We start from the raw sequence: 17,400 nt of genomic DNA on the forward strand, positions 1-17,400 counted from the left end.
GCCTTGAGTTGAGAACTGCTGATTTAGAATGAAGTTGGTACAGTCTTGTGTTCACAGATGAGGGTGCGGTCCGCCGAGTTTTGATTCAGCACTAGTACAAACATTTTCTGTCTTGTTTTGTCTCCTAATGATAGAGCAGAAAACATCTGATCGTTCTGAAGACCCAGACAGTAAAAAAAAAGCTTGTGGCACCCCAGCAACAGATAGGCACCTTAGAGTTATTTTTAAGGATAGCTTATTAAAAGTGTAGCCTAAATTTAGTTGTTTTTGTGTTGTTTTTTACAAAGAACAGCAACTGTTGTGCTATTGGAGGCTTAGACTCTGGAACAGATTCTGATCTAATTTAAACTGGTATAATTCTGGGGCACCTTCCTTCACTGAACCTGATGGCGATGGACTAAGTTTACCCCGTCTCTGTGTGTGTTTCTTTGCTTTATTACCTATGTAAATTTCATGGTGTTTTGGTTCACTTTAAAAAAAAATCAAGGGGCTTTTGGAACACACAGGAAAATTAGTGTTGGTTTAAGTTGAATTTTTAAAAGTCTCAAAGATTTATTTATTTTTAGTTTTGGAAGGAAATAGTAACACTAGAATTCTGGCACCTTTGACATGGCTACTAGTTGTGAAAAAATTCAGAAAGGCAAAATCCCACAAGACCTTTCTGTCATATGCCCTATGGTATCTACAAGCATTGCACGTTGGCCTTGCAGATCTATCTGTTTAACAGAAAAAACTATATGTGGGACCTGAGCTCTTTTAAACTGTTGAATATTTTATTATCTTCTTGGGCCCTTCTGACTTCATTCTTTACATTGGAAAAGAGAGGTCTGCGGCATCACCTCATAACATGACTCCCCGAGATCACATGAGAAAGATGTCTATACTTGGGGAACAAGGGACGTTGGATGAAAAGCACTTATACCGATTAGCAAGTGGCATGACAGCAGGAGGTAAGCTAGAACTAGAACTTTCCAAGACCGTGTTTATAGTATTCACAACATGTATTCAATATGTGAGGAATAATGTCTGATAGGTCTAATGTCCTGGAAAGATCCCCTCCAGATTCCTGACCAGGACCTGGGAAAAACTGAATAAATGGCTTCCGAAAAGTTCACAACACATTTTATATGGAGCCCCACTGGGTCTCTGGGAGTGTAAAGTTTGATTCTGAGGTGCTCTAGCACCTGGGAGGTCACTGCTCCTGTAACTCCCATAGATCTAGGGCCCAATCCTGCAAGATGCAGGGTACTGAATGGAGCCCTGATCTTGCACCATTCAGTGGCAGCTTTGTCACTGACTTCAATGACTGTAGGATTGTGACTTACAGGAGGCACTTATTACTTTGCAGGATCAAGTCTTTAGTCAACTATGAGCAAAGCTGATCATTATGTTCCCCAATGCACAGTCTTTTCTTTGATTCAGGAAACTCCCAGAACTCTGGGACACAATAACAGGGCATGCACAAGCTGTGTGGTACAAACTTAGCGGCACAAAATGTGCATCTCTCTAACAATTTATGGTCATACAGGGTTTTTTTTTATAATAAATATACTATTAAACAATGTTATTTTACTAAGATATTTTTGTTGGTTAATTTGTGGGGGGTAATAATTTTCCAGGGATGTTAAGCATATAATCTGAGGGGCAAATTTTCAAGGAATTGGTGTCTCTTATAGGTACACATTGTACTACACTCTGAGAATGCTCAAGCTCTGTGGGAAAACAGGCTGCTTACTGGTGAGCCCTATAAAGGGCAAGACCCACGTCCTGGATATGTACAGATGAGGGAATTTTGAAAAGAGAGTCTGACTGTGCCTTTGCAGCCCCATCCTGGCAGACCTAAGAGCAGCAGAAGTGTCATTCAGTTGGCCCTGTTCTCTTCCTCGGTTCTCCTTTGTTCCCAGCAGGCTGGTGGGGAGCTTGAAGCTTCCATCTGTTGGAATATGTCCCAGCTAATACTCTGTATATAGTGCATTTGAACCAAATCAAACTGTAATGGTCCCACTTTATATTGGGGGTTCTGTTTATAAAGTGTTAACAAATGGTTAATAGATGTTATAAGCATGTCATAGACATGAGCAGCATATATTACAGATGGTTAAAAGCACATCGGTAGAAAGTGGTGTGGAAGGTTTATAAGCCATGGTTATAAGCAGCCTTTTGACCTGTTGGACTCTATAACAACTGATAACCCTTTATTAAAACATCTATTAATCGTTTACTAAACTTTTATAAACTATTACCCCAATGAAAGTGTGACCACTGTAATAGCACACTTCAAATGGTAGCATCAAACATTGCAACTATTGGTCCTGCAAAAGAAATTAATAAGGAAAAGACCACTTCCCAGACCCTACATCTCTGCAAGAAAAAGCAGAGGAAAGAACATCAGTGGAGTTTAACATGACAAACAGTACTGCTGCAGATGCATGTGAGTACTGCTGCAGATGCATGTCCTAGCAGCAAACAGAGTGAAAGACAAGTTGTAATAAAATCATCCTTTTTTCCCTCTCCACTGTCATCTGAATTTGAGTTTAGTTGAAGATACTGATACTTCAGATGCAAAGACTGAAGCTGATGTTGAAATCAAAAAGCTAGCATCACCTTTCACAGGTTCTAAGGATGTGAAGGGTCTTTGGACCCGTGGAACTTTTAATTCATTTAAAATTTAAAAATAATTAAAAACAATCAAAACAAATAGGAAACATCTATTTCTCTTTTACCTGACTTCAGTGGAAGCCAAGGATGTGCTGAAAATCAAGTACTTATGTCCTGTTCCAGAATCCCTTCAAATAAATGTGAGTCTTTCCATTGACTTCACTGGACTTTGGATCAGACTCTTATGAGATGCTTATATATGGAATTCTGTATTTAGCTTTCAACACCCAAAACTGAAATAGTTCCTGACTCATAGCCCCATACTTATTCCATTACATTATGCTATTTCATATCAGGACAGGTTTCTTAGCTAATTAGAGTCTTCCATTTTTTCATAGATCTGCCCTATCACTAAAAATACAAATTTCCACAAACAGCACACTTCCTATACATCGCTACTCCTTCGTACTTTAATAGTGGTGAGGTATGCATCAATATGGACTGTATAAACTGTCACTGTGTTTACATGAGGCTTTGCACGTCTTGTTTATTTCTGGTGCAGTTAAAAATTGTATAATATTAGGGCAGTTGGTTAATCGCAGTTAACTCGCATGATTAACTAAAAAAAAATGAATTGCAATTAAAAAAATGAATCACGATTAAACACAGTTTTAATCGTACTGTTAAACAATAGAACACCAGTTGGAATTTATTAAATATTTGTGGATGTTTTTCTACATTTTTCAAATATATTGATTTTAATTACAACACAGAATACAAAGTGTACAGTGCTCACTTTATATTATCATATTTGATTATAAATATTTGCACTGTAAAAATTAAATAAGAAATAGTATTTTTCAATTCACCTCATACAAGTACTGTAGTGTAATCTCTTTATCATGAAAGTTGAACGTACAAATGTAGAATTATGTACAAAAAAAACCTGCATTCAAAAATAAAACAATGTAAAACTTTAGAGCCTACAAGTCCACTCAGTCTTAATTCTTGTTCAGCCAATCGCTAAGAGAAAGAAGTTTGTTTACATTTGTAGAAGATAATGCTGCCCGCTTCTTGTTTACAAGTAGGACTGAGTGGACTAACAGGCTGTAAAGTTTTACATTGTTTTATTTTTGAATGCAGTTATTTTTTTGTACATAATTCTACATTTGTACGTTCAACTTTCATGATAAAGAGATTGTACTACAGTACTTGTATTAGGTGAATTGAAAAATACTATTTCTTTTGTTTTTTACAGTGCAAATATTTGTAATAAAAATAAATATAAAGTGAGTGCTGTACACTTTGTATTCTGTGTTGTAATTAAAATCTATATAATTGAAAATGTAGAAAACGTCCAAAAATATTTAAATAAATGGTATTCTCTTATTGTTAACGGTGTGATTAATCGTGCGATTAATTTTTTAATTGCACAATCACGATTAATTTTTTTAATCGCTTGACAGCCCTATTATAATATGCTATAGTGATCAATGAGATGCTCAGTGTAGCTAAGGGGGGATATAAGGCTACATTTTTTAAAGTGGCAGTAAGTACTTTGTCTTGTTTTCCTTATCAACAGATGGAATATAAAAGATTATATGCTGACTAATTATTATATTTCTGGTAAGGTTCATACTGGGTATAGAGTCACTTACTGAACTTACAATAGAATTTTATATGCTTTGTGTTAGAACTGCGACAGCGACAAGAAGTGCTAATGAGAAACCAGATGATGGCAGTAAACCCTCAGCTAATGGGAGCAGGCCAGCAGAGAATGCAGCCAATTCCTTCACAGTTTGAACCTCGATTTGTAGACAGGTATTTCTCCCCACTTCTCCACTGCATTTAAAGAACAGCAGATCACCTTATATTCATGAATATGTGTAAAGTGTTAAGATTTGAGATTATTTTTAACATGGTCTCTAGTCTCTAAAATAGCCTTAATAACTAAGGGCTGGATGAAGCTGTGTGTGTCTCCTTAGCTCTCCCCTATATTTAAATTTAATATCCCTGTCTTTGGATACAGAATACTACATTACTCCTGCTATGCTACTATCCACCTTTGCACACAGCCCTAAGTTCCACATGGACAATTGCTGAGGCAACTGTCTAATACCAGTTACTCTGATCTGGAACATATTTATTAAGTCCCCCTCAAGTCCTAAGGTGAACGTAGAACATTTTCTGACATAACTGGATGGCCTATTCCATCAGTACCCAGAAAGACCAATATTGAGAAGACACACAATTACTGACTCCTAGTGTCAAGGTCAGGAAAGTGTTTGAGTTACTTCCCCAGGACATAATGCCTTTCCTGACCACTATTGGTACAGACCAATCTGCCAGGAGAGATGTCCGAAGGACCAATGGGCATCAAAACATTACACAAACAATACAAACCAAACAGGGCAGTAATTTCTTTGACAAATGTCTGCAGCCACTACTACCTTAGGCTGTGATCTATTCTAAGGAAACTTGTGGTATGTCTACATTGCGATAAAAAAAAACTTGGCACCAAGTCTCAGAGCCCAGATCAGCTGATTTGGGCTTGCAGGGCTCAGGCTGCAGGGCTCTAAAATTGCACTGTAGATGTTCTGGGTCAGGCTGGAGCCCGGACTCATCTGAGCCCAAATATTTACACTGAAATTTTATAGCCCCGCAGCCCAAACCCTGTGGGCCTAAGTCAGCTGACCCGGGCCAGCTGCGGCTATGCCACAGGTCTTTTATTGCAGTGTAGATGTACCTTTTTGAGAATTAGAATCTAAAGAGAGTCATGACTAGTCAGAACTTGCATGGGAGATCTTGAAGAAATGCAGAGTGTTGCTATATGTGGCATGAATGATTCAGTAGATCTTTCCTCTGAGTCACTTAAAAATCTGTGCTCGAGGGCAGTGTTCGGACACTGTGTTATTGGTGATGCTGTTTTTCAGCTGAAAGGTAAAATTGAACCTGACCACTTGGGCTTGTAAAAAACCCCAAGGCCTTTTACATAAGAATTTAGGTGTTAATCCGAGTTATTGTATTACTTTTTAGCAAAAATTTTTGAGCAAATTCTGCAAATAGCATCCCAGTTCTGCCTCAGTCAAATGTGCCAATCCTGTTAAAGTCAAAGGGAGTTGAACCGATGTATGTGAGTGTAGAACATGACACGTTAAGTTAGAGCATATACTTTACATATCTAATTGTAATTTTCTCTCTTTCCCTAGAGATTTGTTGCCTTCCACTGAAATGATGGCACCAGCTGACCCAAGACAAATCCATGTAGCTTCCCACCTTGGACCTTCGGTCCCACAACATGCAAACATGCCAAACATATTGTCCAATCGGGTTTACCCTGGTCCAGGTAACAGCCAGTTGAATGATCCTGTCAAGTAATAGGGTACTACTAAAAAAGTGGATACTCCTAGTTTTTCATCAGGTTTGTCACTGATGGCGGTAAATACGTTTTATTGTATTTACCTTTGTAAAATAGCCTTGAGAAAGGGAGCAGCCTGCCTAGCAGAAATCCCAATCTGCACCAATATGAGACTTCAGACATGCAAATTAGAATTTATTAGGCACACTGGGCTTTCAAGATCCCTCTCCATCCTATATGCTTCTGTGTGTGTGCGCGCGCCCTCCCCTTTCTTTTGCATTTTCCAAATAGTATGGCATTTATCCATCTCTCTCCATGTAAGCAGAATGTTCTAGCCAGCAACATTTATCTGACTGGCAATGTTCTTTGTGTTACACACATTTAACTCTCTGTAATAGGATTTTTTGTCTTAGCTGTTTTAAGGGGTTGTTTCACTGGTCACTTTCTTTGATCCTGTTGCCAGGACCCATGCTACCTGGATGCAATTCTAAGCCTTTCTAACCATATATATTTATTTTTTCTAGGATATAGTTTTCTCCAGCCAGAATCCATGGAAGCTGTGGCCAGAAGGCAGGAGTTGGTTCAAAAACAAAATATTGCCAGGTACCTGAATGTAAATTTTGCACTGAGGTGCAGGCCTAGAGTGGGGAGAAAGGAGGCAGACTGGGATGGTTAAGCTGCAGATTTTGTAATACACAAATTTTGGTGCCCCGTTAAAGGTAATTGCAGTACTTGTTCAAAACGTCCAGATATATAAAAAATCCTGTTTCAGGAAGCCAGGGGCACAGAAAAACTTTCTGCTTGTCTCCCTCATTCTGCTTTTAGCTTTAAATAGCAGATTTAAGATATAGGCCCAAGCTGGAACATCCAGAACTTGGTTAAAGATTGGATATGGATCTAGACTTTGCAGCTTGGAACTCTGGATTCAAATACCCTTGACCCTGGGAAAACTCAGAACCAGATCTGAACTTGGCAGTTTGGACTCATCACTCATAGTATTTTTTAAATTCTACAGCTGGCATTCTGGGGAGGATTGGAAATCCCTACACCATGTACAGGATGACCAGCTGTCCTGGTTTAGTGAAGCAGTCTTGGTGTCATGGATGATTATATGGAAATCTGGTGATTTTCCCCAGTTTCAATGTAATCAGCTGGATTCCTTTTCCCATGTAGCAAACCCCTCACCTTTATCTTCCAAGAGGAACTTGAATCCAAACTAGGGTTACCATACTTCAGTTTCCCAAAAAGAGGACACTGCTAGAGGGGGGAGGGGAAATTGGGAGAGGTACAGCTGGGGATGCTGGAGGGAGTACCTACAGCAGGAGTACTCACTGGAGATTGGAGGGGAGCCAGTCACAGTTTCCTGCTTCTGCACTGGCCTGTCCCCCTATAGGATCTAGTGCCAGGAGAGGACTGGTATAGCATAGTGGAGCTCCACCTCACCTTCAGCATCCCCCTCCCTTCTCTGGCAAGCCACTCTATGCCAGATACAGTGGTGGGAGGCTGGTACAGGAACCTGTTCCATTGGCTTTATATCAGTGGGTAGTTCCCTCCACAAAGGTAATTCTCAGATTGTCATTTACTGCCAGAATACAGCCCTTTGCACCATCTGAGCATTAGACAGAGACCAAGGTGCATTGGAGAGTTGACCCAAGATCTTTACTTACTGATGTTAATTGGCTCCGGCAGTATAGTCAAGGCCCCATGTATAATACAATTATATTACTGCATCAACTGCCACGTAAGTGCCCTTTTTCAAGGTGTTGTATAATTTTCTGCTTGGAATCTAAGCTTTTTAAGTCTCTAGCCCTTGTGGTGATGAAATGAGTGTAACTGATGCAGGGATGCCTGTGTTATCAACTTACAAATCATGCTTTTGTTGGAAAATATTTCATCCCTTATTGTCACAAGCATAATATTCTGGGAGTGTTCTTTCGTGCATTTGACAGCACTGTGTGTATAGTTGCTTTCTCTGTTTCCTCTGTTGTTCATATGGATCTTTCACACACAGCAACATGGGAAAGAAACATTTTTCTATTCATGTATTATATCATTCTAGTTTGATCTGTCATTGAAAAGAGAACTGATCAGTCCTCACTGCTAATGCTCTGTTTACCTCTTAGGATGGAAATGGAAATGAGTGCTATTTTTCAACAAAAAGAAATTGAGAAAGCACATCGTAAAGGGCTACTGGGTTTGGAAGCACCTTTCCTCTACCATGGAATCCCAGCTAGCCCAGTTGCTTTCCGTGGCAGGCACAGACTTCCTGAAAGTCACCTTCCTAGTGACCTATATGTTCATCGAACCACCCTTGATGACCTTCATGGCAATACCATGCTCATGGCAACCAGCCCATATCCTCCTATCAGCAGCCTGCAAAGGGAGAGAGGCCGTCGGCCAGGGAGAAGAGCTGGGAATCACAAAACTAGTGATTGCAATACCAATGGCGCCAAAAGCCAAGCTGAAGACAAAAATGCAGACTCTGCTTCCACCACTGCCGATGATGAGAAAGAGGACAAGAAAGAAACAGAGCTTGAGATGCTGAACAAACATGAGCAAAGCAAAACCCATGTTGAGCCATCTGCTACGGCTGTGAAAAGCTGTAAAGAGTATGAACACAGCCTGAGAAAAAGTTGTGTTACTCATGAAATTCCCACTGAAACAAATGGCTGCAGCAGTGCAAATGAGAAGGATCCCAATAACTCTTGCACAGCCTTTGATGACAAGTATATGTATCCTTCTGCAATCCCATTCTCAGCACTGCCATATAGCTTCCCAGTACCCAGCAATCCATTACTGCCTCCAGGTTTGTCAAGTTGGCCTCTTTTTTTTTTTTTAATTGATTAGCTTTCTCATCATCCTCTCTTTATTTAAACCCCACTTACAATGATAGAGTCAGGGTTTCAAAACGTGGACTTCATTAATCAGGGGCATGTGCTGCAGCTAACATGACCTGATAAGTACACATCAGTGATGGCAAACATAGTTATTTCTCCCATTTATAGAGATCTTCACATGTTATTTGCTGGCATATGAAGGTTTCATTCTCTAAGGCAGTGATGTTCAATCTTGGAGAACCACATGGGAAGTAGATGGAGTTACAGAGGAGCAAAGTCACAAAGTAACCCTCCTGATGCAAAAATCACAATAGCGTGTCATGCCATTATGTTGTTGCAAAATGATCTCATCACATGCTGATGGGATATTGACACATGTATCATGTCAGGATAATTCTGTGGTTCTCTGCAACCCCATTTGATGCATTCTGTCCTCCCAGCTCCTCCAGGCTGCCTGGTGGGATCCTGGCAGCAACTACCCATTTGAGCAACACTCCTATGTGTGTGTCGGGCAGCACAGAGAGTTCTCCTATCAGCTGCCCTCTGCTTGAGACCAAATTCATGCCTCAGGTTTGCTATGTACACATGACAGCGTACGTCGCTATAAATTATGTCACTCGAGGTGTGAATAAGGCCTTGTCTACACTACACAGTTTTGTTGATAAAACTCAGCTTTTGTCAACAAAACAATGGAAGTTTATACACTGAAATGTTCCTCTCATCGATGTAACTCCACATAATAAAACCACCTTGACGAACGGCATAGAGCTTTTTGCGACGTAGTTAGAGTGACGCAGCGGCAGTGTAGACACCTCACTTAGTTATGTCACCCTAACTCGCCTCCAGGAGGTGTTCCACAATGCCCATCATGACCACTCTGGTCAGCAGTTTGAACTCTGCTACCTGAAGGTACATAGGTATGTGACCCTCCTCCGTTTAAAGGCCCGGGATTTTTTAAAATTCCTCTTCCTGTTTGCTCGGCGTGAACAGTTCTCATAGCATCTTCCCAGCTGACCATGCCGGCTTTATGCAGCAGATGTGCTCCCATGTGGAGCACACCAGAGCTGTTGGATCTGCTGAGTATATGGAGAGAGGAGGCTGTGCAGTTGCAGCTTCACACAAGCCGTAGGAATTTCGATAGCTACGGACTGATTGCTAGTGGCATGCAGGAGAAGGGGCACGAAATGGACACACAGCAGTGTCGTGCTAAAATCAAGGAGTTGAGGCAGGTGTACTGGGAGGCCAACCAAGACATGCTGCTTCTATAAGGTGCTGTACGCCATCCTCAGCGGCGACCCTACCTTCACTGTCAAGAGTCCCAGGGATACTTCGAGGGGAATAGAGGCCGCGGCCAGCAGACTCAACTCCGATGAGGAAGTGGAGGACGAGGAAGCGGAGCTGGAGAAATACGTGGAGCACACGGCAGGGTTGTCTGGTGGTGTGGTGTGTCAGGACCTCTTTTCCACTCTGGAGGGGTCTAGCCAGTCCCAGCACTCCAGCTATGGCACGCAGGATGCAGGAGAGGGGAGCTCTGGTAAGTGCTCATTTTGCTTTCATACTGCACGGCGAGAGGAGATTGAGCTCTCATGTACTTTGTTATATGGCAGAGGAGGGATAAGGGACAGAAATTAACACCAGAGCTTGTCCATCTACGCCAGTGGTTCTCAAACTTTTTTGCACTGGTGACCCCTTTCACACAGCAAGCCTCTGAGTGAGACGCCCTTTATAAATTAAAAACACTTTTTTTGTATATTTAACACCATTATAAATGCTGGAGGCAAAGTAGGGTTTGGGGTGGAGGCTGACAGCTCGCGACCCCCCATGTAATAACCTTGCGACCCCCTGAGGGGTCCCAACCCCCAGTTTGAGAACCCCGATCTACGCAGTGGGGCCATGGTGGGAAAGTTTGGTAATATAAACGGGGATGTCTCTGGAATCCTCCAAAGTGATCTCTAGGAAACTTTCCTGTAGGTATTCTGCAATCCTTGGGAGACCTGCCTTGTTTCTACCCCCACTACAGGATACTTTCCCATGCCACCCGGCAATTACTTCTGCAGGGGCCAATGCGGCACACAGGCCAGCAGCATACGAAGCCAGTCTGAAGCCACACAAATGCAGGAGATGCTCCCTTGCATCCTAGGTTACCCTTAAGAGTGAGATATTGGGTTTAATTACCCTAGCCTGAGGAAATTAGTACCAAAATTCAGATTAGGCTCCCTACCACCTTATAATAACCCCCTTCACAAACCACCCTTTGTCCCTTCTTGCTCTTTCTGCCTTGCCCACCCCACCTCCCCAGGAACGCATCATCAGGGACTTACAGCAACCTGTGTGCTAGCCAAGAGGCAGTGACAAAGAGGTGTGTGTGACTTTTCTGATTCACAGCTGTGAGCGTACTCACAATACTGTCTCTCTTCATTGTTTCTTTGCATTCTGCAGATGTGCCCTTGAGAACACACTCCTCCACACCGGTGGAGTGCCTCCATCAGATAAGGCAGCAACCCAGGAGGAGTAAGGAGGATATGTTTCATGAAGTGCTGCAGTCAAGAGATGCAGCACACAGCCAAATAAGAGCATGGAGGGAGACAGTGAAAGACTGAGGCTGAATAACCAGGAAAGGACACAGGAGCAGGAGCAGATGATAAAGCTCATGGAGGACCAGACGGAGATGTTGAAGTCCCTCATTAGCCTGCACTCAGAGCTATCTGTGCTCAACTCCCACTCCAGCCACTACAGAACTCCAATCCATGCACTCCCCAAACTCCCACACTGCATTCATTATGTGATCCCAGTCCCTCACAGTACCCCATGCACTCCATGTCTGGGGACTGATTTCCAATGAAAATGGGAATTTCACCCAGCTGTGAGAGCCTTAACCACGAGACTGTTCCTCATTTTCATCCCGTTTGTTCAAAAGTTTGTGTTTTATCTCTTTGTTAAACTTGAGTCTTTGAAATAAAATGAGTCTTTATTTGTGAAATACATACATCACTCAGTGCTAACATTGAAACACAGTGGCTATAGGTAGGAATATTTGCTCCTTGCAATTAACGCTCACGAAGCAAACACTACGGGGTAATTCATGGCAGCAAGTAAACATTGCCTGGTCGAATGCATCATATACAGACACATTACTATGAATCATTGTCAAACTGCTCCTTTAAAGCCTCCATAATTTGAATTGCCTCCTGCTGCACCCCTCTAATTGCCGTTGTATCCGGCTGCTCAAAATCAGCTCAGCCAATCAGCCTCAGCAGCCTATTCCTAGGGAAACTTTTCCCCCTTTGATTCACAAATATTATGGAGAGTACAGCAGGCCGCAATAGCCATCGGAATATTTTCCTCACTGAGGTCTAACTGGCCACCAGTGACCTTTTAATCAGCCGAAGGCACATTCAACGGTCATTCGGCACCTGCTGAGCCTGTTGTTACAGCGCTCCTTGCTGCTGTGTAGGTTCCCAGTGTAAAGCTTCATGAGCCATAGGAGCAAGGGATATACAGAGTCTCCAAGGATCACTAGGATCATTTGCATATCCCACATTGGAATCTTCTAGTTTGGAAAGAAAGTGCCAGTGTGCCACTTTCTAGGCAGTCCAGTGTTCCGAAAGATGCGTGCATCATGCACCTTCCCTGACCACCCCACATTGACATCAGTGAAATGGCCCTTGTGATCCACCAGTGCCTATAGGATCATGGAGAAGTAGCCCTTTTGGTTGATGTGCTCTGTTACAAGATGTTTGAGGGCCAAAATTGGGATATGCATTCTATCTATTGCCATGCCGCAGTTAGGGAATCCCGTTGCCTCAAAGCCATCAATAATTTCCTGGACGACAGACCAGTAGCAGTCTGGAGTAGTCAGCTTCCACACACTGATCGCCACTCGCTTTTGCACAGTGAGGGCAGCTCTCATTCTGGTGTCCTTGCACTGCAGTACTGGAGCAAGCGCCGCACACAGTTCCAGGAAGGTGTCTTTGTGCATCCAAAAGTTCTGTAGCCACTGCTCATCATCTCATACATGCATCACGATGCGATCTCCCACTCAGTGCTTGTTTCCCGAGCCCAATACCGATGGTCCACCATGGCAACCTGGTCCGTGAATGTCAGCAGCAATCTTGAATTGTTTCTCTGGCAGACAGAAAGGCAGGCATCACCAATTCACACTCTGTTTTTCAGTTCATGAAATACTGCAGGACCAGCCATGTTGTGTTCATAATGCTCATCACCAGAATGGTCAGCAGCTCAGGATCCATGTCGTCAGGCAGAGATGGCGGGCACACAGTTTACAAGGGCTGCTGAAAAACAGCACAAAACAAAGTAGGAAGCCCATGGAATGATGGGATGGAAAGAACTGCATCATGAGATTGCGAGCAAGTCCCCATGGTGCACTGCAATCTGTTCCCAGAGCTCCCTGCGGCAGAGAGCGACAGAGGTTGGCGAGTTTCACTGTGGGATAGCTACCCTTGATGCAATGCTCTCTCTATTGATGCAAGAGCAACGACTGCGGACGCGCTCAGCCATTGTGTAGATGTGCTCCACTGATGTTATTAAAGAGACTTATGATTGTTGACAAAATTTAAGTCGACTTAACTCTGTAGAGTAGATCCCGTGAGTGATTTAAGTTACACCGACCTAAGCGCCAGCATGGACAACGCTATGTCGGCGGGAGAGCTTCACAGGATCACTGTTCTGCAGCCATTGCTAAGTGCTCTAACAGCAATGGGTCCAATCCTGATAAAACTTCCATTCACTTAAATGGCAGCAAGTTCAGGTCTTTATCCTAAAACATCCACAAAACCCAGTTTGTATTGCTGCAAAATGAATTCATTAGCTTGCAGACTTGCGTTACATGTTTGTTTCCTGTCTGCAAAATGAATTTAGGTTAATGCAATGCCAAACAAACCAAACAAAAATTGCTGAAGTTTCTGAACTAGCCTATCTCTTCTGCCCACACTCTTTCTGCATGCATTTACAGCAGATATTAGTTATGATGGGCTGAGTTTGGGTGCATATATAATCTGTGTATAACAGCAGTTCTCAAACTTTGGGTCGGGACCCTGAAGTGGGTGACGACCCTGTTTTAATGGGGTCGCCAGGGCTGGTTTAGACTTGCTGGGACCCGGGCCAAAGCCCAAGCCCGAGGGCTTCAACCCTGGGTGGCTGGGCTCAGGTTACAGGCTCCCTACCTGGGGCTGAAGCCCTTGGGCTTTGGCCACCCCGCCTGGGGCAGAGGGGCTTTGGCTTTGCCCCCCTCCACCCAGGGTGGTGTGGCTTGGGCAGGCTCAGGCTTCGGTCCCCACTCCTGGGGCCTGTAGTAATTTTTGTTGTCAGAAGGGGGTCGCGGTGGAATGACGTTTTAGAATGCCTGGTGTATAACATGCATTCTGAGCTTTGTTATATTTTTTATGAAGTGCTGTTTTGTCATTTTACAGAAGATGTCCCTAGTACAGTGCTTCACCTAGAAACTGATGTGCCTTCAAACAGTATAGAAGATGTTGCCTTTTAGTATTTACCTGGAGACTGACACACATAATGCAGTTCATGCTTCATCAGTACCGTGATATGAATGAGTGTGACACAGAGCACTGTTATCGGCTTGCCTGTTTGTTCACTTGAAATATTAGTCAAGTTAAAATAGTGGTAAGGTATAACAAACCAAAAGCATCAGATAATGTAGTCTTTAGAGAAAATGCTGCGGCGTGGTAGGCATGTACAGTTCCATCAGTAGAGAAAATAAAAGTAATCAAATAAAAGAAAACACCAAACCCTTCAGAATTAGAAAGTGATGAGTGACTATTTAGTATGTTGCTTAGGACTATGCTATATGTATGTGACCACATCGTATTGTTAGTATATGAAGTAGGTCCTGTAGATGTGTATAAACTCTTATTTTTAATAAGGTTTTCTATTGTTTTGCCTGTTGAGATCATACAAACACAACATTTATGTTTCCTTCTCAAAGGAGCGCATGGCCTGATTTTGAATGGAGAAGATATTTCTTCCATTGAAGATATTCGCAAATGGACTGTTGATGATGTATACAATTTTATTATTAGCCTTCCAGGTTGTTCAGATTATGCACAGGTGACCACAAGTATTAATCATACTTACATTTTTAGATGTTTAAAGATACATGCCCTGTAATTCTGCTAACATTATTTTATCTACTGAAATTAAATTATTATTACTATTTATTATTGCAGTAGAGTATCTTGAGGCCCCTTTGTGCTAGGCAATGTGCAACCATGCAGTAAAAAATAGCAAACAATGTAGGTTAATGCTCGTTTGTGGTTGTATGCTGCAATACAGAGTGTTCTATCATGGCGTAATATGAGAATGTTAATAGGAGAGCAACTGTATAAGGAAAGTGTTTTAATCCCCCACCCTCTGCCAGTATAGCACTTGCACAACTTTCAAACAGGCAGAAGCAATTGCATGTTCTTGTGATATTAAGCAATGTTTTAAGCAATAGTGAAATTACTTCATTCAATTTCATGAAAAATCATAAGCAGTGTAAACAGGAGGCTGAAAATCTGCATATTCATGGATAAAAAATGAATGACTAAGACGTGAGCCTCCCTTTAATTGATCACTTTTGTTAAAATAATAAAACTAAATAATGTTGCAACATTACACAGCTGGAACTCTCTGAGAGCAAGTGGATGTGCTGCAGGCACAGATGACGACAGCCACATCCATCTGCTCTCAGATTAATATAAAGCTGAATTACTTCCATGTTACTGTTTCCTTCCTTTATTGTCTGGGTATCACGATTAAAATAGAAGACATAAAAGAGTCTGTTTTAACAAGCCATTGTGTGCATTTTATTGTTTGATAAGATATTTAAAGATCATGCTATTGATGGAGAAACCCTGCCACTACTCACAGAAGAACATCTGTTGGACACAATGGGATTAAAACTTGGACCAGCACTAAAAATTCGATCTCAGGTACTGAAATGCTAAATGGAGGGAGAATGAAAGATTTGTGTTGCATGGGAAGGTGACAAAATTTTGTTGATTTTCTTTGAAGTTATATAACACTCTTTCACCCATAAAATATCTGAAATGGTATTGTGATAGGGTGCACTATCTAGTCCCAGTGGACAGCGCATTAACTCCAATTCAGCTTCCCTTTCATTTTCATGAGTGCCCCGAGGAAGAACTATGAACAGCTGCTTCAGAGACAGTGATAGAAGAGAATGCCTTTGGGAAGGTTGGGCTCCATAGCCAGGGTCATAAGATTGGGTTGAAATTAGAAATGAGGAAGACTTGTCTGATCAATTAGTCCATCTCCCCTTTTTTCCCTCCCTCCCCTGACCAACGGAGGATTGTTCTCTCCTGTAGATTCTCCAATACTTTGACCTGTCCTTTAAAATAACCCAAGTGATGAAGCTTCCATCACTTTGTTTGGGACAGTATTCCACAGTGTTACAGATCTCACTGATAAGAAGGTTTTCCTGCCCATCAGTTACAAATGTCCTGTTCTTAATTTCATCCACTGACTTCAAATTTGTTCTCATTTCTATTTGTCTCATCTATCTTTCTCCTAACCCATGTTCCTTTTCTTCTTCTTAACCCATGTATATCTCTCATTCTCCTCTTATTAAACCTATTTCTCTCTTCTCTTAATCATTTGTCTTATGTACCACCAATAGCCTGCATTATGCATGCTGAAGCGCACCACCTACTGGGAAGGAAGGAGCTTGTTGTCTAGAGTCAACAGGGTGCTTGCTCTCCTTCCTCTACAGATTGTGCTGAGCACAGCCAAACCAATTCAGCAGAAGCTGGGGCAGTGGAGGCCATTTCTGAATTTTTGCTAACCATCCTGAGATCTGGCCCTATGAGATGGCTGGAGGCCATACAACCTGAAGGCTCTGAGGTCATGTCCCCATCAGCCCTGTGGATAATCTGGACCTACATTCAAATTTAAGGTTAAGAAGAGCAATTAGTTAAATTGACATTATTTGAAGTAATTACTGTAATTGCTTATGTCTTTAAAGGTGTCTCGGCGGCTGGGCAATGTGTTCTACATGATGAATCTTCCTATGTCCATGCCCCTTCCTTCTGCTACAGGCAAACCATCAGAGCAGCCCTCCGACATGGCCTCCCCTATTCACTGCAATAGCAGTGGTGATACACTGGGCAGTCCCTGCTCCCAAGACCCAGAAACTTCAAAAACAGTGGAGCAGACTGTTTCGGAAAACAGGGAAAATCCATGTGACACAGCTGGAGCCCAGGCTGACTTTCAGATGATCAATTTTCAGAAGAGCTGAGCTGGGTCCAACATGTTCAGTGTTTTCAGTAATACAGTAGAACCCCTATGTTACAAATGGTTTCAAGGAACATCTGAAACCTTCATAAAACCAGGGATGGTGAAATAACCTCCAAATGCAGCAGGACTCAGTAAGATATTTTTAAAAGCATTTTTTTAAAGTGCAAATACTCATCAGTGCAATTAATTTCAAGTGCAATTCATACAATTGAATATTAATGCAATTAAAGCCTAAATTTAAATCAAAACTCCAAAATTATTATTCAGAACTGTTAGGGATTCAAAGAATACTGTCTTAGGGCTTGATCCCGCAGGCTGCTGAGTGCTGAGGAACTA

General features: G+C 42.1%; 1 protein-coding gene across 1 annotated transcript; it reads left to right on the forward strand.

Moving 5' to 3' along the window:
* Positions 1 to 847: 847 nt before the first annotated feature.
* On the forward strand, positions 848 to 17,065 carry SAMD7 (sterile alpha motif domain containing 7). Its single transcript, XM_024209503.2, has 8 exons — positions 848 to 950; positions 4,293 to 4,419; positions 5,808 to 5,944; positions 6,481 to 6,559; positions 8,080 to 8,762; positions 14,753 to 14,874; positions 15,630 to 15,740; positions 16,793 to 17,065. The coding sequence occupies exons 1-8, from the start codon at positions 848 to 850 to the stop codon at positions 17,063 to 17,065; spliced, it is 1,635 nt and encodes a 544-aa protein (XP_024065271.2).
* The last annotated feature ends 335 nt before the right edge of the window (positions 17,066 to 17,400 follow it).

The sequence above is a fragment of the Terrapene carolina genome, unplaced genomic scaffold (assembly GCF_002925995.2).
Source record: "Terrapene carolina triunguis isolate 2854851 unplaced genomic scaffold, T_m_triunguis-2.0 Scaffold88, whole genome shotgun sequence".
Taxonomy (NCBI): domain Eukaryota; kingdom Metazoa; phylum Chordata; order Testudines; family Emydidae; genus Terrapene; species Terrapene triunguis.